The 26,472-nt window shown below is 43.1% G+C and overlaps 1 protein-coding gene and 1 pseudogene across 4 annotated transcripts in view; both read right to left on the bottom strand.

The window, feature by feature from the left end:
- ABL2 (ABL proto-oncogene 2, non-receptor tyrosine kinase) overlaps positions 1 to 6,461 on the bottom strand; it is a 126,955-nt gene extending 120,494 nt beyond the window's left edge. For 3 of the 4 annotated variants that reach the window (XM_054457838.2, XM_054458143.2, XM_054458006.2), the window contains exon 1: positions 6,011 to 6,461. In XM_054457838.2, the coding sequence (XP_054313813.1) occupies positions 6,011 to 6,167 (157 nt within the window). In that variant the 5' untranslated portion in view covers positions 6,168 to 6,461. The remainder of the gene's footprint in view (positions 1 to 6,010) is intronic. The other variant, XM_054458207.2, reaches the window with a different exon arrangement.
- Positions 6,462 to 18,978: 12,517 nt separating this feature from the next.
- LOC129017296 (small nuclear ribonucleoprotein Sm D1-like) lies at positions 18,979 to 19,367 on the bottom strand (annotated as a pseudogene).
- Between the last annotated feature and the right edge of the window lie 7,105 nt (positions 19,368 to 26,472).

Raw genomic sequence — 26,472 nt, 5'->3', positions numbered from 1 at the left:
GTACAGCAAGACCCCATCTCTACAGAAAAATTTAAAAATTAGCCAGGCATGGTAGCATGCACCTATAGTCCCAGCTACCCAGAAGGCTGAGTCAGGAATGGCTTCAGCCAGGAGTTTGAGGCTGCAGTGAACTATCATCATGCCACAGCACTCCAGCCTGGGCAACAGAGCAAGACCCTGTCTCCAAAAAAAAAAAAAAAAAAAAAAAAAAACCACCTAAGTAAATAAATAAACTATTGAATAAAGCAGGCTGAAGACCCTTACAGAGAAACTTCAGACTTCATCACTTTACTTGGAATTTTACTGCCAAGTGGGCTATGATAACAGAATCTGTACCACAACTTATTACTTTGCTAAAAATATGGACCCCAACTACACATCTATAACTTACACAGATTTGGAGATTAATAAAAATCTAACAGCTGATTTTTTTTAAAAAGTTTGGTCTGCAGGATTGGCACTCAAGAAAAAAAGAAAAATAAATAAAAATAAAAAATGAAGTTTAGTTCTTACATTAAGTCACCATAATTAAAATTCCCTCGCAACAGCCTTCCTGTCCTTTCCATAGTATCATTTTCAACCTGGGGTGCCGACAGCCTTCATTCCACAAAGATTAAAACACGAACTACTGGCCGGGTGCGGTGGCTCACACCTGTAATCCCAGGACTTTGGGAGGGCAAGGCAGGTAGATCACTTGAGCCCAGGAGTTCAAAACCACCATGGGCAACATGGCAAAACTCTGTCACTACAAAAAAAAAAAAAAAAAAAGAAAGGCATGGTGGCATGCACCTATAGTCCCAGGTATTCAGGAGGCTGAGAGGTGAGAGGATCACTTGAGCCTGAGAGGTCAAGGCTGCAGTGAGCCATGATCTCGCCAATGCACTCCAGCTTGGGCAACAGAGTGAGACCCTACCTCACCACAAAAACAAAACAAAACAAAAAAAAACTACAGATCTAAAATAAAAAATAAATAAATAAATCAGATCACTTAAAATAATGAGTTTGATTTAAGAAAAAATTTTTGTTATTCCAAACTTCATAATTTAAGGGTTTTTGTTTGTTGGTTTTTCTGGAGAGGGAGTCTTGCTCTGTCGCCCAGGCTGGAGTACAGTTGCACGATCTCGGCTCACTGCAAACTCTGCCTCCTGGGTTCAGGGGATTCTCCTGCCTCAGCCTCCTGAGCTGCGATTACAGGTGCCTGCCACCACACCTGGCTAATTTTTGTATTTTTTTTAGTAGAGACGGGGTTTCACCATGTTGGCCAGGCTGATCTCGAACTCCTGACCTCAGGTGATCCACCCACATCGGCCTCCCAAAGTGCTGGGATTACAGGTGTGAGCTACCGCGCCCAGCCTAAAGTTAATTTTTAATAGAATTTTTAGAAAATGAGAGAGGGAAGCTGAAGTAAAATCATTCAGCTGTTAAAAGGTATGTGAGATATTCAACAGACAAGTAAGTATTCAACCCTAGATTATTAGTCACGAAACATCGGCTCACCAGAAAGGTTTAACAGCAGAGCTTGCCTATAATCCCAGCACTTTGGGAGGCCGAGGCAGAGTATCACTTGAGCCTAGGAGTTTGAGACCAGCCTGAGCAACATAGTGAGACCTCCGTCTCTACAAAAAAAAAAAAAAAAGTACACAAAATTACCCAGGTGTGGTGGCGTGTGCCTGTAGTCTCAGCTCCTCGGGAGGCTGAGGCAGGAGGATTGCTTGAGTCCAGGAGTTTAAGGCTGCAGAGATCTATGATTGCAGCACTGTACTCCAGCCTGGGTGGCAGAGCAAGACCTTTCTCTAAAATAAAACATAAAATAAAAGTTTACAAAAAAAAATAGCAGATCTCAGAAAAGTCACACAGCACTCACTCCTTTCATACCAAAAATGGTTCTATCATTTTTGTTCCTTCTAAATTACATTCACAAAAATCACTTTTGGCAAGGCAAATTATTATCACAGCTTACCCACATATTATTAACAATGAAAAATGACCATTTTAGCTAAAGAAAAAAAAGTCCTGGACTCTGATAAACCATTTCCATAATGTATGTACCTTTTTACTGATTAACTAAATGTATTATTTGGCTTACATTAAAACCTACATGTAAACCCAAGAGTCTAACAGACCTAACATTCATATATGAAATTATGTGCTAATACCTCAATATTGCAAACTCAAGACAGTAATTTGTACACTAGATTCGAGCACCTAGATTTACCATGTAAATGTCAAATGATACATTCACTGAGAAGCTTTTGAATCTCATTCATTCATTCATTCAATTCAGAATCTATCACATTTCTAAGTGGTGTCCTCAACTAGGGGCAATTCTGCCCCCCAAGAGATTTAACAATGACTGGAGGCATTTTTATTTGTAACAAGTAAGGGGCAAAAAGAAGGTGCTACTGGCATCTAGTGGGTAGAGTCCAGGGATGCTGCTAAACATCCTACAATGCACAGGACAGCCCCCCGCAACACAGAATTAGCCAGCCCAAAATATCAATGCCGCCGAGATTAAGAAACTATGATGTGGCCAGGCGCGGTGGCTCACGCCTGTAATCCCAGCACTTTGGGAGGTCGAAGAGGGCGGATCATGAGGTCAGGAGATTGAGACCATCCTGGCTAACATGGTGAAATCCTGTCTCTACTAAAAATACAAAAAAAAATTAGCCGGGCGTGGTGTCAGGCGCCTGTAGTCCCAGCTACTCGAGGCAGTAGAATGACGTGAACCCGGGAGGCAGAGCTTGCAGTGAGCCGAGATCGTGCCACTGCACTCCAGCCTGGGCAACAGAGGGAGACTCCATCTAAAAAAAAAAAAAAAAAAAAAAAAAAAAGGAAAGAAACTATGATGTACAGAAAAAAAGTTTTTAAACCCATCTGTCTAAAAAACAGTACTCACTGCACCTTTGTTTCCTATATTATTTGCTAATTCCTTTCTTTTCATACTAGTCTTTGGCAATAAACTTGACCTATTCCCATTTTTTCAATCAGCTTCTAACTTCCAAACTTGTCAATAGAATCATCATCATTCCAGTTACCCAGGTTCTAAATCCTGGTGTCATCTTTGAATTATCCCTACTTTTTTTTTTTTTGAGACAGAGTCTCGCTCTGTCACCCAGGCTGGAGTGGCGCGATCTTGGCTCACTGCAACCTCCACCTCCCAGGTTCAAGCGATTCTCCTGTCTCAGCCTCCTGAGTAGCTAGGACTACAGGCGCGTGCCACCATGCCCGGCTAATTTTTCGATTTTTAGTACAGACGAGATTTCACCATGTTGCTCAGGCTGGTCTCGAACTCTTGACCTCGTGATCTGCCCACCTCGGCCTCTCACAGTGCTGGGATTACAGGCATGAGCCATGGCACCTGGCCAAATTACTCCTATTTTTAATAATAACAGTAGTATTAGTAATGGCAGCAGGTAACACACATTTAGCTCATACTATGTGCCTAGCCACTATTCATTTAATACTACGTACTATTATTATCACCACTTTACAAATGAAGAGTCCAAGGCACAAAAAGTTAAGTAACTTGTCCCAGGTCACAAAGCTCATAAGCAGCCAAGCAAAGGTTTCAAATCCAGGAAAAATGGGTCCAGAGTTCATGCCCTTAGCAAATACTCCAAAGTGATCTCTCTTCTTTCATCCTCTATCAAATCATAAAGTCCTTTAAGTTCCAAAGGGCAGGGACTCTGCTATGTTCACAGCAATATTCCCACAATCCAGTACATAACAGGTGCCCAAAAAAAACCCTTGTTTGTTGAATGAATGAAAGGTCCCTTAAAATTACTCCTCCCATTTCCACCGCCACCACCCAAGGCCAATCTTTCAGGTAAAGACTAGCCAATCAGGTAAATGGATATAAACTTCTCTGCCAGATTTTCCATAACCCAGTCCCATCCAGCCTATCAAAATTTTCTTTCTACTGCTTCTTAATTAGAATCATAAAATCTTAAAACCAGAAAGTATCTTAGAGATCATCCAGTCCAACCTCCTCACTTTACAGATAAAGAAACCCAAAGATGTTGACTAAAATCACCCAGGCAGGTGGAGCTAGAACCAGAACTTGACTCTTCCAATTTTTGCTCTATGATCTTTTTCTTCCAACTCATAATGATGCTTCATTCCTGACAGATGTCTCCTCACTATCCCATCAACAAATTATATCTATTCCCATGTTCCTGCTCAAGTTGTTTCTTCTACCCAACTTGTCCTCCCTCTCCATAGATCCAAATCCTCAAAATGTCTTCCTATTCCATTCTTCATGACTTCCTCTTTCTTGGAAAATCTTATATACCGAATAAGATAGTAAAGCAAGAGGATCACTACTGCCTACTAGGCCAAGTTTAATGCATAGTAACACTTCCCACAAAGTGAAGCTTACTTGGATGATTTCTTCCCTGTAAACTACTAATCCATTCTTCCATCCTGTGTTTTAGGAAGTGATTTTAATAAAGATTAGCTCATATATCACCTTCATAAAGTGTTCATATACCTGAAAGAGACACTCAAGCACATCTTTAATAGGAGACATGTGGCCAGGTGCAGTGGCTCACGCCTGTAATCCCAGCACTTTGGGAGGCTGTGGCGGGTGGATCATGAGGTCAGGCATTCGAGACCAGCCTGGCCAACATAGTGAAACCCCATCTCTACTAAAAACGCAAAAAATTAGCCGGGCGTGGTGAGAGGTGCCTGTAATCCCAGCTACTCGGAGGCTGAGGCAGGAGAATCGCTTGAACCTGGGAGGCAGAGGTTGCAGTGAGCTAAGATCGCGCCACTGCACTCCAGCCTGGGCGACAGAATGAGACTCCATCTCCAAAAAAAAAGAGTTTGGGCCAGGAACGGTGGTGGCTCACACCCGTAATCCCAGCACTTTGGGAGGTCAAGGCAGGCGGATTACCTGATGTTAGGAGTTTGAGACCAGCCTGGCCAATATGACAAAACCCCACCACTACCAAAAATACAAAAATTAGCCGGGCGTGGTGGTGCACACCTGCAGTTCCAGCTACTCGGGAGGCTGAGGCAGGAGAATCACTTGAACCCGGGAGGCGGAGATTGCAGTGAGCCGAGATCCCGCCATTGCACTCCATCCTGGGCACCAAAGAGAGACTCTGCCTCAAAAAAACACAAAAACAAAACAAGACAAAAAAACAATTTGGAGACAACTATTCTAAAAATACATTGACAATGAGATCAAAATAACACGTTTCAGACTACAGGGAGCATACATACATGTATGTATGTACATGGGCACACGCACGCACACACACACACACTACAAAGGAAAACTTGTTCATATCCTGACTGACGTCCTAACCATGCCCACCAACCTCTAGCCCTTGCCAGCAATCTCAGAATTGTGTGTCCTACTCTGAAACATAGTACAGAGGCTTTGGCAAAGCCTTTCATTTCTAGTAAAAACGAAATACAAAACAAAACAAACCACAAAAGCATGTCAAAAGTGATGAGATGATGCTACCTTCATCTTTCCTACAGAAAGGCATTTCAGGGCACTGTCCACAGCTCACTATCCTGACACTGCTCATCACCTAACGTAAACATATACCTTGTACGCCACAATCTCCTGAAATTCAGTTCCCATTTCCCAATCCCTTAGGATACAACCCATTTCCCCTTCACTAACGACGGGTTTATGCTCCCACCTCTGGGACTAAGCTCATACTGCCCTTCATCCTTCCCTCTCCTGAAGCTGCCATTCACTCTCTTTCTGCAGCCGCATAGTCCTGTCCCAGAGTAGAGGACAGACCATCCAGGGTCCCCAAGCCCACTTCTCTTTCCTTCTCCGCCCCCGGGATCTGCCAGCCAGGCTAGAGACGCGAGGGGGGAGGGGTGTGACTCGCCTCCCAGGACTGGACCAGATGGCAGCGGATTCCGCCCCCACTCTCAGGCACCCTCCACCCTCCGACCCCCCGGGCAGCCCGTCCGCCACCCACCCCGCCCCGACCCCACCCCCGGCCTCCCGCACGCCCTCACGCCGGCTCCTGGACACACTCACCATGCTGGGTGAAGATATTGAAGCCGGTCTCTGTGGTGCGCCCCGCCGGGTCCCGCCTGCGGCCGGAGGGCCTGGCTGCACTGCTGCCCCGGATCCCGCGGGGCTGAGGCTGCTGGAGCCCCGGAGCTTCCCCGACGCGGCCCACCTGCTGCCCCATCCCTGCTCTCGCGTACTCCCGAGCCCCCGCCGACCCCTGGTCACATTCCTCCTCAGCTCCGGCCTCGGGCTCCTCGCGCTGCTCCGGCCTCTCCCTCCCAGCCCAGGCCCTGGCCCTGAGCGGCTGGGCCGCCGGTGGCTCCGCACCCGGCCTCCTCACGGCAGCTGCCGCGCTGCCTCCAGGCGACTCACAGATTCTGCTTTTCCCTCCTCCTCCCGCGGCTCCGCGCCCCCAACGCCGCCGCCGCCGCCGCCGCCATCTTTAAACCACCGAGCGCTGGGAAAGCGTGGGACAGAGCGTCTCCCGCCCCCGGCCCGCCAGTCACCTCCGCCGCTAGGAAGGAGGGCTTCCCGGCTGCCGCCCCGCCCTGCTGCGCCGCGCCCCCGCCCCCGCCCCCGCCCCCGCCTCCTCGCAGGGTGGGTCCCCCAGTGCCCACCTCATTTGCCGGCCACCGCTGCTTGAGGTCTTTCGTCCTCCGCGTCCTGTCGCCGCACCTCGGCATCCCACCCCTCAATCCGCCTCAACCGACCCCCTCCCGCGTTCGGCTCCACACGCTACCGCCTTTGGGGTTGGTCGGTCTCCGGCCTGCCCCATCCCACCTCCACCTGTCAAATCAGTGAGTCGAGGGCTGAGTGCCCCCGCGTGCGCAGCTCAGGTGCAGGCACAGGTGGGGCAGAAAAGCACAAGGCATTTATTTGGTCCTTGCCATCCAGTTGAGGAGCTCTAAAATACCCAGGGGGGATCCCTTTTAAACACCCTTGTCAGCAGCAGGCCTCCAGTAAAAATTAAAATGGTATAAAATTTACAAAAAGAGAGTAAAATGCTAACTTATTTGATTTTAATTTTCGGAGATTATTTCATGATGTTAAATCGCACTGGCCTGGATTGTGTGCCTTCTATAGTCTCATTGGGGACGCAATTGTAGCCCCGTTCCTCATATTATATTACCATGAATTCCTCTTGAACTCCTTTAGCATCTCACCACATGTGAGTTTCTGTTTCCTTACAATGCCTGACAGTAAAGTTAATCTTCCCACTGGCATCCTTTATACACTGTACACGTGGTCAGGTCTTCTTTTGATGACAAAGGAGAAAAAATATATATCTTTGACCCTGTTTCTGAGTCAGAACTTACTCATGTTAGCTTATGCGGTCTAAAGAGAGTGAATGAGGCAGAAAAGAAGCGTTTTATACATACACATATACTATATACAATTGACTCCCCATCCCCCTCTCCTACTGTGCTTACTTGCATCTTAATGTTAATTCAATTTTTTTTAATTCTCAAAAAGCTTGATCATTCTCCTGTTATTCTTTTGGCTTCCCAATTTGCTTTATAAAAAGTATCAGTTAATGGAGGTACTACACTGAAATTTTGCTTAAATTAGACAGGACGGGAGCCACTGCAAAGAAGGAACAAAACAACCACTGGAAAGGTAGGGTTGGGAGAAGAGTTGGATGAAGCTCTCCTTTGCATATCTTTCCTGAACCTGGTTGACCTTAGATGAACCATCCACTGACGCAGATATTGCCTGTTATAAAAGCACTATGAAATTATTCCATTGCCATCCAGGGTGTGGCCAGAAATAACTGAAATTACCTCCAAAATGGGAACGGAAACACTATGTGTAAACGCTGGATAAAATATGAATTTTCCATTTGGATTAAAGTTTCCCTGTGTTTAAAATACCTTTCTTTTCTTCTAATTCCCAGTGTTTGCAACTACTGAAAAAAATTCATTCGCAAGGGATAAAGATGTCACAGAGCCGGAATTTGGTTTATTGTTTGATTTTTATTATGGGAGAAAATTTTAATTTGGGGATAATGGTTTGGTTTCTCTGCTAATTCATGCGTACTATATAAAAATAGATGAATATATGGGTTGAACATCTCAAATCTGAAAATCCAAAATGCTGCAAAATTCGAAATTTTTTGAGCACCAATATGATGCCAGAGGTGGAACATTTCACACATAAGTACTTAAACTTTGTTTCATGCACAAAATTTTTAAAATATTAAATTACATTCAAGCTATGTGTATAAAGGTGTATATGAAACATAAATGAATTTTGTGTTTAGACTTGGGTCGCATCACCAAGATATCTCATTATGTGTATGTAAATATTCCCAAATCTGAAACACTTGTGGTCCGAACATTTCTGATAAGGGCTGCTCAGCCTGCAGTAGAGTGCAGTGGCTAAGGGCAGGGGCTCTGAAGCCAGACTGCTTGGGTTCATAACTTGGCCCTGATACTTATGAACTATTTGATCTGGGCAAAGTACATAACCTTTTTGTGTCTCAGTACATTATCTGTAAACTGATGATGATAACAAATAGTATCTACCTTATAGGAATATTGTGAAAATTAAATTAGTCAATATATATGTATAGTACTTAAAACGGTATTTGGCATATAACTGGTGTCATATATGCATATACTATTAATACAAAAAACATAATGGTTTTAGGTTTTACAAGCCTTTTTCAAATTTTATATATATATATACTTAGATCATGGGACAAATTATAAAGTATTTATTCAGGTGAGCCCCCTCTACCTGCCACCCTGTATATAACTAAAAACAAAAACACCAGCCAACCAATAAAAATATGTAGAATCATATAATCCCTTTATTCGTCATACCTACCTGGATAACACCAGCAAAGTGTATGTGAAGTATTACATAATACCTTTGTTTTACATATGAAGATCTCCTCTACCATTGATTCTTAAGATCCTATATAGACTAAAGCAAATATCATGTAAGTGGAGACTTAGATGACATCCATTATCTTGCCATTGTTTTCTATTCTTTCATTTTTAAAGTGAAAAGAGAACTTTCAGAATAGGGAGAGTAGAGAAATAGACTAGAGAGATTTAGTTAATTAGATACAGGAAACTATTTCACCTCAATATAACCAAGCCAAAGTGACTTGCCTGAGAATTACCTAAGGCTCATTACCATAAGCAGCGGTTACTGCCACAGCAACTCAACATCTAAAATAATCCCAAATAGTTCTGTCTCAGACTGAATTGAGGGAGCTGAGAGCTCTAGGCAGGGGCAGAAATCAGGGAAAGAAAGTAGCAGGGATGGGGCACATAGCACAAGGACAGCCTTATGTGAGCAATGGCCAGAGGCCGGCATAAAAGATCAGACACATCACCAACAGCAATAAGGCATGCTGAAGACACAAATACTCTTCATCCTCATCATCCTTATCACAGGAGCAACACCACTGTCTCCAGAAGGAAGGAGCTTGTGAGTAATGCCTCACTAATCCCTGACTTCACCAGTCTGCATTTCTAGGCTATTGCCATACTTTTTACAGTTTCACAGTATCTCTCATATCTACCTCTTCCCTTCATCTGTATAAACAGCGTTATGTAAGACACTGTTAGCTTAGGCTCAGGTCATCTCTGCGCTGGTTTCTCCTGCTACTAGCCCTTTCTTCCTAGAGATTCCTCACCTTTAGCACCAAGCAACTCACTCAAAGAAACTACTTCTCTCATTGCTTTGACCACACTCTCCCTCTCCTTCATTATGTACAAAGTCTAAGTCTAAAATTTTCACCTAATGGGCCGGGCACAGTGGCTCATGTCTGTAATCCCAGCACTTTGGGAGGCGAAGGTGGGCGGATCACTTGAGGTCAGGAGTTTGAGACCAGTCAGGCCAACATGGTGAAACCCCGTCTCTACTAAAAATGCAAAAACTAGCTGATCGTGGGGGCGCGCGCCTGTAATCCCAGCTACTCGGGAACCTGAGGCAGGAGAATTGCTTGAGCCCAGGAGGCGGAAGTTGCAGTGAGAGGAGATTGCGCCACTGCACCCCAGCCTGGGTGACAGAGGGAGTCTCTGTCTCAAAAATAAATAAATAAATAAATAAATAAAATAAACATTTCACTTAGTGTTTCAAAGTTATTTTCCAGGATAACCTGGATTATAATTGCCTAATGTTCTTCCATCTCCTGTTCCTCCAACCTCCACCCTTCCTATGGCAGGCATACATACTTTATCCAATTAGCCAATTTCTTTCTGAGATGTATCCCTTTTATCTATGACTTTTGCAATAATTATATTGTCCCTAATGTAAGTCTCGAGTGACTCCCTTACAGGATTCTACTGTCCTTTTCAGTATTCTATTCAGATCCTGCCTCCTTGATAAGAGAACCTCAGACTTATCAATAAAGACCTAACAGTTTCCTCAGACTCTACTCAGTGCAGGCCTTAAACAACCACAGCTGGTAATAATTCTTTCGTTATAAAATTCGCTTACCTTCCTCTACATCCCTCAAATATGTTTGTTTTTTTTTTTGTTTTTTTTGTTTTTGATACGGAGTCTTGCTCTCTCCCCCAGGCTGGAGTGCAGTGGCATGATCTCGGCTCACCGCAAGTTCCGCCTCCCGGGTTTATGCCATTCTCCTGCCTCAGCCTCCCGCCTGTAGCTGGGACTACAGGCAACCACCACCACACCCGGCTAATTTTTTGTTTTTTAGTAGAGATGGGGTTTCACCGTGTTAGCCAGGATGGTCTCGATCTCCTGACCTTGTGATCCACCCGCCTCAGCCTCCCAAAGTGCCGGGATTACAGGCGTGAGCCATTGCGCCCGGCTGTTTTGTTTTGACACATGACTCAAGTGTCATAGAATTGGAAAGAAACTTAGAGGTCATGTAGGCTAATCTCTTGGAATCCTCTCTGCAGTAATTCCAGTGAGGGTATCCATTTCTTTCAAAAGGTTCTAATTATTAAAACCTTCTTCCTGGGCCGGGCGCAGTGGCTCACGCCTGTAATCCCAGCACTTTGGGAGGCCAAGGTGGGCTGATCACAAGATCAGGAGATCGAGACCATCCTGGCTAACATGGTGAAACCCTGTCTCTACTAAAAATACAAAAAATTAGCCGGGCGTGGTGGCGGGCGCCTGTAATCCCAGCTACTCAGGAGGCTGAGGCAGGAGAATGGCGTGAACCCGGGAGGCGGAGCTGGCAGTAAGCTGAGATCACACCATTGCACTCCAGCCTGGGTGACAGAGCCAGACTCAGTCTCAAAAAAAAAAAAAAAAAAAGTTCTTCCTAAAGATAAACTGAAAAATGTTCCCCTGAAACTTCTACCTGTTTCACCCCGGTTCTAATTCTACCATATAGCTACACAGAACAAATCTAATCTTTATTTTACATGAAATCCTTCACATATTTGAAAGCTATCATGTTTCCCCAAATCTTTTATTTTCTTGCATATATGCATATGTTTATATAGTTATGTTTATCTATCTATATTTATCTATGTGGGCTGAAAATGTTTATGTAGATAAATTGAGAGAAAAAAATTTTGTTGTAATTTTATGTATAGCATTTTTCTTTTTCTTTTCTTTTTGTTTTTTTCTTGGAGACAGAGTCTCACTCTGTTGCCCAGGCTGTAGTGCAGTGGCATGATCTCAGCTCACTGCAGCCTCCACCTCCCAGGTTCAAGCGATTCTTCTGCCTCAGCCTCCTGAGTAGCTGAGATTACAGGCGTGTACCACCACACCCCGCTAATTTTTGTATTTTTAGTAGAGATGAGGTTTCACCATCTTAGCCAGGCTGGTCTTGAACTCCTCACCTCGTGATCCACCTGCCTCGGCCTCCCACGGTGCTGGGATTACAGGTGCGAGCCACCAGAGCCTGGCCAGCATTTTTCTTAAACTGTTTATGTGCACAGTTCTTTGGACTTTGTTTATGTGATTTGTGTCTGCATTGTTGTATTAAATCTTTAAAGACCTATAGAGTGCCAAATACAGTTCCATTTACAGATTGACACTTTAAAAGTCTTTTTGGATGAGATAACGAGGAAGAGGAGGAGTTAGAAGATTCTTATCTGGCTGGCACAGAATTAGTCATTCTTTTTGAAAGTAGGGAGACAAATTAAATGACCTCTTGTTCCTTTTAGCCCCAAGAGTGTATGATTCAACATTTCTTTGATTTAAAAAACCTTATAAATTATTAGGAGACTATTTCAAACAACTGGCCAAGTGCTGTATAAATGTTACCAGTAGCAATAATATCTATTCATTTAAAATTAACAAATTATTACCCGTTTCCCTTTCAAAGGTAATGAAATAGCTGACTAAACACTCCATTTAACATGTAGCCTATCACTAACTGTAGTGTAGTGGGCCTGGGCCTAGTTTATTATTGATGTGAAATGGGTTGTTTCAGTTCTCTACTGCTGCATAACAAAACATCCCACAAAACCTAGTGGCTTAAAACAGCAGTGATTTATTACTTCCTGCATTTCTATGGATTGGCTGGACAGTTCTGCTGATCTTACCTTGGTTCATGTAACAGCACTGGCTGGGCTAGAAGGTACGTGATGACCGAATGCGCATGTCTGGCCATTGGTGCTGCTGCCGGTTGGAATACCTCAGCTCTCCTCCATAAGGCCCTTATGATCTGAATTGGGTCCCCCACCACCACAAAATTCAAATATTAAAGTCGTAACCTGCAGTACCTCAGAATGTGACTGTCTTTGGAGATAGCATCTTTGAAGAAGTGACCAAGTTAAAATGAGTCCATTAGGGTGGTCCCTAACCCAATAGGACTGGTGTCCTTATAAGAAGAGGAAATCTAGACACAGACACACACAGAGGGAAGACCTTGTGAAGATACAGGGAGAAGGTGGCCATCTACAGACCAAGGAGATGTCTCAGGAGAAACCAACCTTGATCTTGGACTTCCAGCTTCCAGAACTGTAACAAAATAAATTTCTGTTGTTTAAGCCACCCAGTCTGTGGTACTTTGTTATGGCAGCCCTAGCAAATTACTACAACCAAATTATCAAAAGATAGAAAATTAAGATTTCTAATGTTCTATTTTATTTAATTATTATCATTATTTGAGATGGAGTCTTGCTCTGTGGCCCAGGGTAGAGCACAGTGACACCATATCGCCTCACTGAAACCTCCACCTCGCGGGTTCAAATGATTCTCCTGCCTCAGCCTCTATAGTAGCTGGGATTACAGGCTCCCACCAACACGAACAGCTAATTTTTTTCTATTTTTAGTAGAGATGGGGTTTCACCATGTTGGCCAGGCTGATCTTGAACTCCTGGCCTCAAGTAATCTGCTCACCTCTGCCTCCCAAAGTGCTGGGATTACAGGCATGAGCCTCCGTGACCAGCATATTTAATTCATATTTAAGGAGCGCTTTCTGTATTCCAGGCGCTGTACTAATTACTGGAGATACACTGGTGAATAAGACCAACCCGCTTATACTCTACTGAGGAAGACATCCATAAACAAGTAATTACAAAAACATGTAATAAGTGTTGGTAGGGGAATAAGGGGTTGCTGTGGAAACATATAACCATTTGAAGGTAAGGTAATTGAGGCGATGTGGAACTTCTCCCAGGAGCAGGCAAAGGGAAAGAGGTAAGAGATAAGTAGGAGTTAGCTTAGCAAAATTGGAAGAGCACTGCATTTTAGGGAACATTGAGAAACAAATTTAGCTTGCCCTTTTTGGCAGAAAGCAGAGTCACAAGAGATGCACCTATGAAGTGGAGAGGAAACAAGGATCCTGAGGAAGGTCTGGAAAACCCTCTAAAAGGAGAACATAGGACATTGTCTTTGCAGCTTCTTCATCTGCTCTTGGCAGCTTTCTAGATAGCTTAATAGAAACTTTGGTGGTTCCTGAAGCCACTGAACTAGTTGCTTATTCACTGAAGGAAGGCACTTGTATTCACAATAAATACAATGGCACTTCTGCATGGTTCAATTATATATTTTTTAAGTCTTCATAAATTGCTAAAAGCTTTCTCTAATTGTGAGGATATTTATTACATATCACTTCAAAACATTGACATGCTGAGAAAAGTCCAAATGAAGTAACACAACTTACTTGTTCTACTGACACCATTCTCCAGTTTACTAATTATGTGTAAGTAATTCGCATTAAGCAAACATGGTTGCACCAGAGCATTTGTATTGATTGTATTGGTTACATTGTGATTATACCAGATAATCAACTCAAACTAGCTTAAGCAGAAATGGATTATAAGCATGATTTCATCACATCTCAGATGTCTTGAATTCTAATATGACCCATTAAATGGGTTGAATTGTGTCCCCCAAAAAGATATGTTGAAGCCGTAACTCCTAGTACCACAGAAAGTGAACTTCTTTGGAAATAGGGTCTTTACAGAAGTAATCAAGTTAAAGTGAAGTCATCCAGTATAACTGATGCCCTTTTAAAACGAAGAAATTTGGACACAGACATGAATAGGGCTTCTGAGGTACTGGTAATGTTCTGCTTTCAGATGCTAATGGAGTGTCTACCTTGCAAAATTTGTCAAGCAGCAAACTTATGAGAGAGATATATATTTTATGTGATTTCTATATGTGCGTGTATACATGCATATATATATATACAGTTATCCTTCTGTATACATGAGGGATTGGTTCTAGGACCCCCCCCATGTATACCAAAATTCATGCATACTCAAGTTGCCCCGTGTGCCCTGCAGAACCCTCCTGTACAAAAAGTTAACTTATGTATGTGCATATTTCACATCCCTTGAAGCCATCCGCCTTTGATTTAAAAACTCTGCATATAACTACACCCTTGTAGTTCAAACCCGTGTTGTTCAGGGGTCAAATGTACACACATAAATACTTTTGTGTTTACATTATTTTTAATTGGAACATAATCGTTGTACATATTTAGTGGGTAAGCATATGCACTTTTCTGTATGAACACTATACTTCAATAAAAACATGGGGTGGGGGTGGAGGTACTGGCTTTCAAGTGAGAGGAAACAACCTAAGCAGGGACACAGAGGCTTGATGAGCTTATCCAGGAACATGTCATCAAATGGGAAAAGAAGAGGAGGAGCTGGGGGTGGCAGAGGGCAGAGGAAATGTATTAAGTAGTGGGACTTAAAATTGGCCTGGGTCCCTTCTGTTTCTAAGAATCTATGCTTTTGTCATACCTCCAAGGCCATATAGCTAGTTAATTATTTAAAAAAAAAAAAAAAAGGCCGGGCATGGTGGCTCATGACTGTAATCCTAACACTTTGGGAGGCTAAGGCAGATGGATCACTTGAGGTCAGTAGCTCAAGACCAGCCTGACCAACATGGTGAAACCCCATCTTAACTAAAAAAATACAAAATTAGCCAGGTGTGGTGGTGCATGCCCATAATCCCAGCTCCTTGGGAGGCTGAGGCAGGAGAATCGCTTGAACCCGGGAGGCGGAGGTTGCAGTAAGCTGAGATCACACCATTGCACCCCAGCCTGGGCAACAAGAGTGAAACTCTGTCTCGAAAAAAACACACAAAAAAAACCTTAAAGACCTGTGCTAGGTTGAAAACATGGCCATAATATTTTGCTGGTCTTTTTTTTTTTTTTTTTTTTTTTTTTTTTGAGATGGAGTCTTGCACTGTCACCTGCGCCCAGCCTTGCTGGTCTTTTTATCAAGAGGTAAATCTATTTCCCCACCCTTTAAACCCTTTGAATCTGTACTGGCCTTGTGACTTGCTTTGACTAATAGAATATGATGGAAGGAAGGTTGTTAAGAGTTTTGTAGCTGAGGACTCAGGAGGCATTGCAGCGTTTGCTCTTGCTCTCTTAGCATTTGAGACCACCATGCTATGAGCAAACTTGGTGTTGTGGATGGGCTGAATTGTGCCTCCCACGAAATTCATGTGTTGAAGTCCTAACCCCTAATACTTCACAATGTGACCATATTTGGAAATAGAGTTCTTACGGAAGTAATCAAGTTAAAATGAGGTCACTGAGGTGGACCCCCTCATATTTCTCTTTAATTTTCTTTTTTTAAGGGATGGTGTTTTGCTCTGCCACCTAGGCTGTAGTTTAGTGACACAGTTATAGTTCATTGCAGCCTGGACTCTTAGGCTCAAGTGATCTTCCTGCCTCAGCCTTCCAAACAGCCGGACTACGGGTACATGCCACTCTAATATTTCTTTTGGAAATTTAAATTGAAAATGACCAGGTAATAAATTCTCATTTTAGGAAATTTGCAAAAGCAGAAAAGTACAAAGAAGAAGGAAAAAGCTATCCATACTCTTACCACTCAGATATAAGTATTTTTGGTGTTTTTCTTTTTTTTCCTTTAAGCATTTTTTTCTTTTGTTTGTTTGTGCATATGTACACATATTTACATTTTTGTGGGTTTTTGTTTTTTTTTTGAGAGTTCGTTTTGCTCTGTCGCCCAGATGGGAGTGTAGTGGCGTGATCTCGGCTCACTGAAACCTCTGCCCCCCAGGTTCAAGCGATTCTCCTGCCTCAGCCTCCCGAGTAGCTGGGATTACAGGCATGTGCCACTAGGCCCGGCTAATTTTTTGTATTTTTAGTAGAGACAAGGTTTCACCATGTTGGCCAGGCTGGTCTCAAACTCCTGACCTCAGGTGATCCGCCTGCCTTGGCCTCCCAAAGTGTTGGGATTACAGGCGTGAGCCACCGTGCCCGGCCTTTGTGGTTTTTGGTTTGTTTGTTTGTTTGTTTTTGAGACAGAGTCTCACTATTGCCCAGGCTGGAGTGCAGTGGCAAGAACTCGGCTCACTGCAACTCCCGGGTTCAAGTGATTCTCCTGTCTCAGCTTTTCCAGTAGCTGGAATTAAAGGTGTGAAAGGTGTGTGCCATCACACCTGGCTAATTTTTGTATTTTTAGTAGAGATGGGGTTTCAACATATTGGCCAGACTGGTCTCAAACTCCTGACCTCAGGTGATCCACCTGCCTCAGCCTCCTAAAGTGCTAAGACTACAAGTGTGAGCTACCGTGCCCAGCCCATTTTTGTTAATTTTTTTTTTTTTTTTGAGACAGAGTTTCACTCTTTTGCCCAGGCTGGAGTGCAATGAAGCAATCTCGGCTCACTGCAACCTCCACCTCCCAGGTTCAATCGACTCTTCTGCCTCAGCCTCCCAAATAGCTGGGATTACAGGCATGCACCGCCACACTCAGCTAATTTTTTATTTTTAGTAGAGATGGGGTTTCACCATGTTGGTCAGGCTGGTCTTGAACTCCTGACCTCAGGTGATCCACCTGCTTGGGCCTCCCAAAGTGCTGGGATTACAGGCGTAAGACACTGTGCCCGGCCCCCATTTTTGTTAATTTTTTAAAGTAAATAATACGTATCTTAGTTATAAGAATTAAAGTAATATTGAACATAGTTTAAAAAGGTAAAAGTTTTTCTTTATTCTCTCCTCACTACCCTGTTAAGAGTTGGTTCACTTTTTTTAAAGCAAAATTGGGATCATACTATAAATACTGGTTTTCAAATGTTATTTTACCTTTATCAACAGTAAGAAATACATTTTACATGGCAATATAGTTAATGCAGTTATTAACACACACATATACACACACACAACAAATTTTAAGAATTTCAGAGGCTGGCCATGTTGGCTCACACCTATAATCCTAGCACCTTGGGAGGCTGAGGTGGGAGGATTGCTTGATCCTAGGAGTGCGAGACCACCCTGGGCAACATAGTGAGATCTCATCTCTACAAAAAAATGAAAAATTAGCTGGGCATGGTGGTGTGTGCCTGTGGTCCCAGCTACTAGGGAGGCTAAGGTAAGAGTATACCCCGAGCCCAGGAGATCAAGACTGCAGTGAGCTATGATTGTGCCACTGCACTCTGGCCTGGGAGAAATAACAAGACCCTGTCTCAAAAAAAAAAAAAAAAATGGATTTCAGGAAACAATCCCCTATTGTTTTTTGTTTGTTTGTTTGTTTGTTTAGGTCTTTTCTCTTTTATTCTCAAAGAACCCCTTAATAAAGGAGGCACTGACAGGTACATTACACATTAACAGGAGATTTTAACACTGCTCATAACTGATAATCTAGTGACCATTAACTCCAAGTTATAACTTGGAAAACATAAAACTATATCTTGAGAACTGATTAAAAGGCAAAAGAAACAAAAGTAAGACATTAGCAGCTAGACAACAAAGCAATGACCCTTAATTTAGAAGAGGACTTTTTACCAGGTACCTAAGACTCTGTGGAGTAAAACTCAGAAAAGGAGAATCAATTCTAGACCCCGTCCCATAAGGACTTTAGTTTCCAAAATACCAAAACGAACTTCTTACTTCCCCTGTGGGTAGGTGCCACAGAATGAAGAGTAAAGCAATAAAATGCATATTCAGTGCATGTGAAGTAAAAGGGTATATATTCTATATATATGTTAAGTTTAGCCTAAAGTCTCTTTACATATCTCAAGTTCAGCTTAAAGGTCTCTCAGTACATAGAACTGTAGCCTAACTGGATGTGTAAACAGACGGTACCCTACTCTTGTGCCAATCACTAAGTTTCAGCCAACCAAAGACAGCAAACTGTTCAAACCATATTCAAATAAGGCAAATGCTGAACTGTAACTAATCCGGCTGTTGCTGTATCTCACTTCCATTTTCCATACATCACTTTCCTTCTGTCCATAAATCTTCAACTATGCAGCTGGGCTGAAGCCTCTGAGCTTATTATGGTTCAGGGGCTACCTGATTTGTGAATTGTCCTTTGCTCAATTAAACTGTGCCAAATTTAATTTGTCTAAGGCTTTTCTTTTAACCTTATTCATCATAAAAAGAAAAAGAAAAATTTTAGTTCAAAAACTTAAAACCTGATCATCTAAAAATGAAACTGCCCAGTAGAAATGCTTAGCTCTCACTGTGGTAATTTCGTGAATGTGGAGGAAACTACTAAAACTTTGATATACTAAATAGACAGCTCTGTCCTACATTTATGTTTATTAAAAACTGACATAAACAAACACAACCTGTACAAAAAATATCCCAAATCCCGTATGACTTTGAAACAGTAATCTTGAGAGACATTATCGCCTGGGACCCCCTTTTCCTCTGCCATGGCCACGTCCTCTTCTTCTTCCTCTGCCTCTGCCTCTTCCTGCAACAGCTTCCCTTTTCTTAGATTTCACCTTAGGTTCAACATCCACAAGTAGTGTATCCAGAGGTAAACTGTCTGGTAGAATAAAATACCGAATGTTATTTCCTCGAATACTCAGCGTTTCCAGCTAAACAGGTTCTCTGTTCTTCAGGGTCATTTTCACAGCTTTAAGATGTGTATTCATGCTGACATCCACACCTGTGATTGTTCCATCGACCTGTGTTCCATTCTTCAATTCAATGGTTACAGTTTCATGACTCAGTTTCATCAAAAATCTCACGAGCTTCATCCTAGCGGAGCCGTCACGCTCTGGGTCCAATAGCGCACAGAATCCTTCAACCGAACACTGACCAACTGCAGTATGAATGGCCAGAAGCCCCCTATTGTTTTTTTTTAAGACAGAGTCTTACTCTGTCACCCAGACTGGATTGCAATGGTGTGATCATAGCTCACTGCAGCCTTGACCTCTTAGGCTTAAGCAATTCCTCCTGCCTCAGCCTCCCAACTAGCTGGGACTACAGGTGTGCATCGCCATGGCCAGATAATTTTTAAACTCTTATTTATTTATTTATTTATTTATTTTTGAGATGGAGTCTCACTCTGTCACCCAGGCTGGAGTGGAGTGGTGCAATCTCACCTCACAGCAACCTCTGCCTCTTGTGTTCAAGTGATTCTCCTGCCTCAGCTTCCCGAGTCCCAAGTAGCTGGGATTACAGGTGCGCATCACCACGCCCAGCTAATTTTTGTAGGTTTTTTTTTTTTTTTTGTGAGACAGAGTTTCACTCTTGTTGCCTAGCCTGGAGTGCAATGGCACCATCTCGGCTCACCGCAACCTCCGCCTCCTGGGTTCAAGCGATTCTCCTGCCTCAGCCTCCCGAGTAGCTGGGACTATTGGCATGTGCCACCACACCCAGCTGTTTTTGTATTTTTAGTAGAGACAGGGTTTCACCATGTTGCTGAGGCTGGTCTCGAACTCCCGACCTCGGGTGATCCACCCACCTCGGCCTCCCAAAGTGCTGGGATTACAGGCGTGAGCCACCGTGCCCAGCTAATTTTTGTATTTTTAGTAAAGACGTGGTTTCACCATATTGGGCAGGCTGGTCTCGAACTCCTGACCTCAGGGTGATCCGCCCACCTCAGCCTCCAAAAGTGCTGGGAATACAGGCGTGAGCCACCGCACCTGGTCAATTTTTAAACTTTTTTAGAGACAGGGTCTCCCTATGTTGCCCAGGCTGGTCTCAAATTCCTGGGATCCTCCCACCTCACCTCCCAAAGTGTTGGGGTTACTGGCATGAGACACTGTGCCTGGCCTATAATCCTTACTCTTACTGCAATATACCGCTACTTTCTATTCTCTTCTAGTCTATATCTTTTTGTTTGTGTGTTAAGCACTACACTTATCAAGGGACAGCCCAGGCAGGGTAAAGGAGAATCCATGTTGGGAGGACAGTCAGCCAGGAGGAAGAAATGTTAGAGTCCAAGTAGGCTGAATAGAGCGTCCCCACAGAGCAACAATCTTGTGTGAGCATCTGAATAGAGTGAGAAAGGCAATTATGTGAAAGGAGTGGCCCAGCATGAAAATCCCAGGTCCTGGGAAGCCCCTTGCCAGCAACAGGAAAAGTCCCAGTGCAAAAGCCTTGTGATGTCCCCCAAAATAGAGGCTGAAAGCAACACTATTGTTAGTGTCAAATAGATTCAACATAAATTATCTGCTTTCTGTAGTCGCTGGTTGCGGCTCCCATCTCAGTTCCCCAGGCTGATGTTGGTCACTCTGATTAGCAGTTCACAAGAACAGATCTTCCATTGTTGCCTTACTCCAAGGGATGCAGTTGAAGTGGGTTATTTATGTGTTTTGTAATATTCTGTTTTTGACTTTGCCTGTGGATTAACGATTGTGTTTTGTATCAAGATAGTACTATTTAACTTTTAATATTGTGACCATGTTTTCTAAAAGTTCAAATAATGAAAAAGAACAATTACAATACCTATGCCAGCATTACCTTGACATCATTGCAAAACGAGACTAAGCTACTGTGTTGTTTTAATGCAATATAGATAGAAGGACCCATATAACAGGATTAAAGAGGCAAATAACCAAAACAGCATACCACACAATTTGCAAGAAATAATTTGGAGTTGGACAGTGAAAGTACTAACTTTAAGACTAAATCTCACAAGTCCAGAATGAGAAAGGTAAGTACTTCTGCATCAATGAAACTTTTTTGCATCTCCTCAAAAGACACCAATGCTCAGTCTAAAACAGCTGCTGGTGAATTGATTTGGGCATATCACAAAAACTAACATGGATTAGCACGCATTCCTTGATTGCTCTATGAAACTGAATAAAGTTATACTTCCTGATTCTGAGGTTGCAACTAAACGTCTTGTTGGCAAACAAAAGGGGAAATTTGATTTGATGACAGATGGGTTGGCCCCTCATAATAGAGAGCTGATTCTGACAGGTCCTACCAACAGTCACACTTTCTTTTTTTTTTTTTTTTTTTTGAGATGGAGTCTCGCTCTGTTGCTCAGGCTGAAGTGCAGTGGCGTGATCTCGGCTCACTGCAACCTCCACCTCCCGGGTTCAAGTGATTCTCGTGCCTCAGCCTCCCAAGTAGCTGGGATTACAAGGCATGCACCACCACACCCAGCTAATTTTTGTATTTTTATAGAGACAGGGTTTCACCACGTTGGCTAGGCTGGTCTTGAACTCCTGACCTCAAGTGAGCCGCCCACCTCAGCCTCCCAAAGTGCTGGGATTACAGGCATAAGCCACTGCGCCCAGCCACCAACAGTCACACTTTCTACAGTTTATCAAGTGATGCCTTGAGTCACAGAAACAACAACAACAATAAATTCTGCAGGTACAAGACTCCAGTACATGAGAGTTACTGCCCAAGGCCTTGGGAGCCCAACCCCTGCCTCCATGTGCCCTGGATGCAGGACACGGAGTCAAAGGAGATTATTCTCTAGCTTTAATAATGAATGTTGTTTTCCCTGTTGGATTCTGGACTTACTTGGGACCAGTTACCCCTTTCTTCTTGCCCATTTCTCCAATTTGGAATGGAAAGATCTATTCTATGCCTGTCCCATCATTGTATTTTGAAAACACTTAGTTTTTTAATTTTACAGGCTCACAGTGGGAGAGGAATTTACCTCAGGATGAATTTTGCCTTGAGTCCCACTCATATGTGATTTAGATGAGACTCTGGACTTTGGATTTTTGAGTTGATGCTGGAAAAAGTTAGACATTGGGGACTATTGGGATGGAATGAATGTATTTTGTATTGTGAGAAAAATATGAATTTGGGGGGCCGGGGCAGACTGCTATGATTTGAATGTGTCCCCTAAAGCTTATGTGTTGTAAACTTAATCCCCAGTGCTACAGTGTTGAGAGATAGGGCCTAATAGGAGGTAATTAATGTCATTATTGTGAGAGTGGGTTAGTTATCAAGAGTGGGTTTGTTATAAAACCAAGTTCGGCACCCTCTTGCTCTCTCACTCTCACTCCTTGCCCTTCCACCTTCTGCCATGAGACAAAGCAGCAAGAAGGCCTTCGCAACATGCTAGCTGCTTGATCTTGAACTTCCCAGACTCTAGAACTGTGAGCCTATAAATTTCTCTTTGTTATAAATTACCCAGTCTGTGGTATTCTGTTACAGCAGTACAAAATGGACGAAGACAATGTATGATTTGTTTACTTGTGCCCTGAATGTTTGTGTCCTCCAAAATTCCTACGTTGAAACCTAATCCCCAGTGCAATAGTATTAAGCGGTGGTGCTTTTAGTGGATGATTAGGTCATGAAGACTAGCCCTTATTAATGCGATTAACACCTTATAAAGGCCCTGAGTAAGCTGCTGGATTCTTCTGCGACGTGAGGACACAACAAGAAGATGCCATCTATGAAGCCAAGAGTGAGCCCTCATCAGACACTAAATCTACAGGCCTCACGATCTTGGACTTCCTAGCCTCCAGAGCTGTGAGCAGTAAATACCTGCTGTTTATTTATTTATTTATTTATTTTTTTTTTTATTTTTATTTTTTTGAGACAAAGTTTCACTCTGTCGCCCAGGCTGGAGTGCAGTGGTGCAATCTCGGCTCACTGCTACCTCCACCTCCTAGGTTCAAGTGATTCTCCTGCCTCAACCTCCCAAGTAGCTGAGACTACAGGCGCCCGTCACTATACCTGACTAATTTTTGTATTTTTGGTAGAAATGGGGTTTCACCATGTTGGCCACACTGGTCTCAAATCCCTGACCTCAGGTGATCCGCCCACCTTGGCCTCCCAAAGTGCTAGAATTACAGGCATAAGCCACCAGGCCTGGCCCTGTTGTTTATTTTATTTTTTATTTTTGAGATGGAATCTGGCTCTGTCACCCAGGCTGGAATGCAGTGGTGCAATCTCGGCTTGCTGCAAGCTCCACCTCCCAGGTTCACGCCATTCTCCTGCCTCTGCCTCCGGAGTAGCTGGGACTACAGGCGCCCGCCACCACGCCTGGCTACTTTTTTGTATATTTTTTAGTAGAGGCGGGGTTTCACTGTGTTAGTCAGGATGGTCTCGATCTCCTGACCTCATGATCCACCCGCCTCGGCCTCCCAAAGTGCTGGGATTACAGGCGTGAGCCACTGCGCCCGGCCCATGTTGTTTATAAATTACCCAGTCTAAGGCATCTTTTTATAGCAGCTCAAACAGACTAAGACAATAATAAAAGTTTTTGGTGAGTTTTCAATTTTCTTAAAACATGCAGAAACACTCAATGAGACTTTTGACAGAAATAGAAGAAGGTAGCCTATTTAGACACGTGCCTATAAGATGACTATCATTGATGCCTGCCATAGAAAATATTGACTTGCCGTAACATCATATTTTCAAAGTATAGGATGAGAAGAATGTTCATTTCTAATTTGCAAATTATTCTGAAGATGAGAATGGAGAAAAGGATTACAGTAAAACAGAAATTTATGTGCCATTTCTCCAAAACTATTTGATGATCTTTAAAGAGGCCTAAGTAGCCTTAAAGGGGGGAAGGGTATGAACGGAACACCCTGAGTTGCTCACTGTTACATGTAGGTTGCAACAAAAAATCACAGTCGAAAAAAAATGACTCATTTTTTTTAGAAATAAACCTCCTTCAGAACTTAAAAAAAAAAAAAGAGGTCGGGCACAGTGGCTCACGCCTGTAATCCCAGCACTTTGGGAAGCTGAGGCAGGTGGATCTCTTGAGGTCAGGAGTTCGAGACCAGCCTGACCAACATGGTGAAACCCCCATCTCTACTAAAAATACAAAAAATTAGCCAGGTGTGGTGTTGAGCACCTGTAATCTCAGCTACTTGAAAGGCTGACTCAGGAGAATCACTTGAATCCAGGAGGCAGAGGTTGCAGTGAGCCAAGATCGTACACTGTACTCCAGCCTGGGTGACAGAGTGAAACTCCGTCTCAAAAAAAAAAAGAAAGGAAAGAAAAAAAGTGTCACCAGGAAAGGATAGCCAAGTTAAACAAGACTTTCAATTTCAGTACTAAAACTGTAACTTGGGCTGTGTGCAGTGGCTCTCACCTGTAATCTCAGCACTTTGAGAGGCTGAGGCGGGCAGATCGCTTGAGCCCAGGAGTTTAAGACCAGCCTGGGCAACATGGTGAAACTCTATCTCCACAAAAAATCCAAAAAGTTAGCCAGGTATGGTGGTGTGTGCCTGTAGTCCCAGCTACCTGGGAGGCTGAGGTGAGAGGATCATCTGAGCCCAGGAGGTTGGGGCTGCAGTGAGCTGTGATTGGACTACTGCACTCCAGCCTGGGGACAGAGTAAGACCCTGTCTCATAAAATAAAATGAAATAAAACTGTAATTTATTTGCAATTCAACTTCAATTTCAGAGGTTCAAATTACCTCTGTGCTTTAAAATCATTTCCCCTGAGAAAGAGAGGTTTAACTTATGATGACATCCAATGTGCTTCAGAGTGTATAGTCTGTTTCTCTCTTCCTTGAATCTGGGCTGGTCCTGTGGTTTGCTTTGACCAATTAATATGGCAGAATTGACTCTGATTTTGGAGCCTACATCATAAAACACCTTTCATCTTCTATCTTCTACACCTGTAAGACTCCCACTTGAAATACAGCTGAAAGGTTCAAAACAAGAGTTACCTGTAAAATTTAAGAAAAGAATATTGACCATCAGTTTCACAATTATTTCCTGAATTAATAGGTATAATTAACTTAATATATAGAAATCTCTTATATAGGACTATATGATAGAAATGGAAGAAACTGATGAAGAAGTAAGTAATCCTAAGATGTTAGGCAAGTTAGGCAGCAGGAGAAAAGGGCCTACTGAATGCTAATAATAAACTTTAGTTTCTTGATACAATCACCATTTAGAAATTAGAATCATTAAAATAATTTCTGAACCCATAATTGTATAAATTTTTCTTTTTTCTTTTCTTTTTGAGACAGAATCTCGCTCTGTTGCCCAGGCTGGAGTGCAGTGGCACAATCTTGGCTCACTGCAACCTCCGTCTCCTGGGTTCAAGTGCTCTCCTGCCTCAGCCTCCTGAGTAGCTGGGATTACAGGCATGTGCCAACATGCCCGGCTAATTTTTGTATTTTTAGTAGAGACGGGGTTTTTCCATGTTGGCCAGACTGGTATCAAACTTTTGACCTCAGATGATCCGCCCACCTCAGCCTCCCAAAGTGCTGGGATTACAGACGTGAGCCACCATGCCAGCCTGGCATAAATTTTTCTACTAAATTAGAGGAAGGTAACATGGAACTGTATGACCCTTGAAGCATCAGAAAATCTCATGGGGACTGAGTTTCTTGCACTGTAAAACGACAGTTTGGTTAGATAACTAGAATACTATTGGAAAATTTAATTACAATCCTGAGTATCATTACCAAAAAGTGCCTTTCAAGTATGAGGAAGAGAGACACATGGTCACCAGCTTTAGGAAAAAGAACACACATAACCTAAGTATCTGGAGGCTGTTAAACCTTCCCTGTTGATATAGCATTGGCAAAGTCTTGGTGTAACCCAAAGGTATGCATACATTAATTAGAAGGCCATTATTCATTTTTTTCTGAGACGGAGTTTTGCTTTTGTTCCCCAGGCTGGAGTGCAATGGTGTGATCTTGGCTCACCGCAACTTCTGCCTCCAGGGTTCAAGCGATTCTCCTGCCTCAGCCTCCTGAATAGCTGGGATTATAGGCATGTACCACCACGCCCAGCTAATTTTGTATTTTTAGTAGAATCAGGGTTTCTTCCTGTTGATCAGGCTGGTCTCGAACTCCAGGCCTCAGGCAATCCGCCCACCTCGCCTCTCAGAGTGCTGGGATTACAGACGTGAGCCACCATGCCCAGCCGCTATGACCATGTATATAGAAAATCTGGGATGCTCAACTAAAGAGTTTTAGAATTAATGCAA

Source organism: Pongo pygmaeus, chromosome 1, assembly GCF_028885625.2.
Source record: "Pongo pygmaeus isolate AG05252 chromosome 1, NHGRI_mPonPyg2-v2.0_pri, whole genome shotgun sequence".
Lineage (NCBI taxonomy): Eukaryota > Metazoa > Chordata > Mammalia > Primates > Hominidae > Pongo > Pongo pygmaeus.
This window is presented reverse-complemented; position numbering and strand designations above follow the sequence as displayed.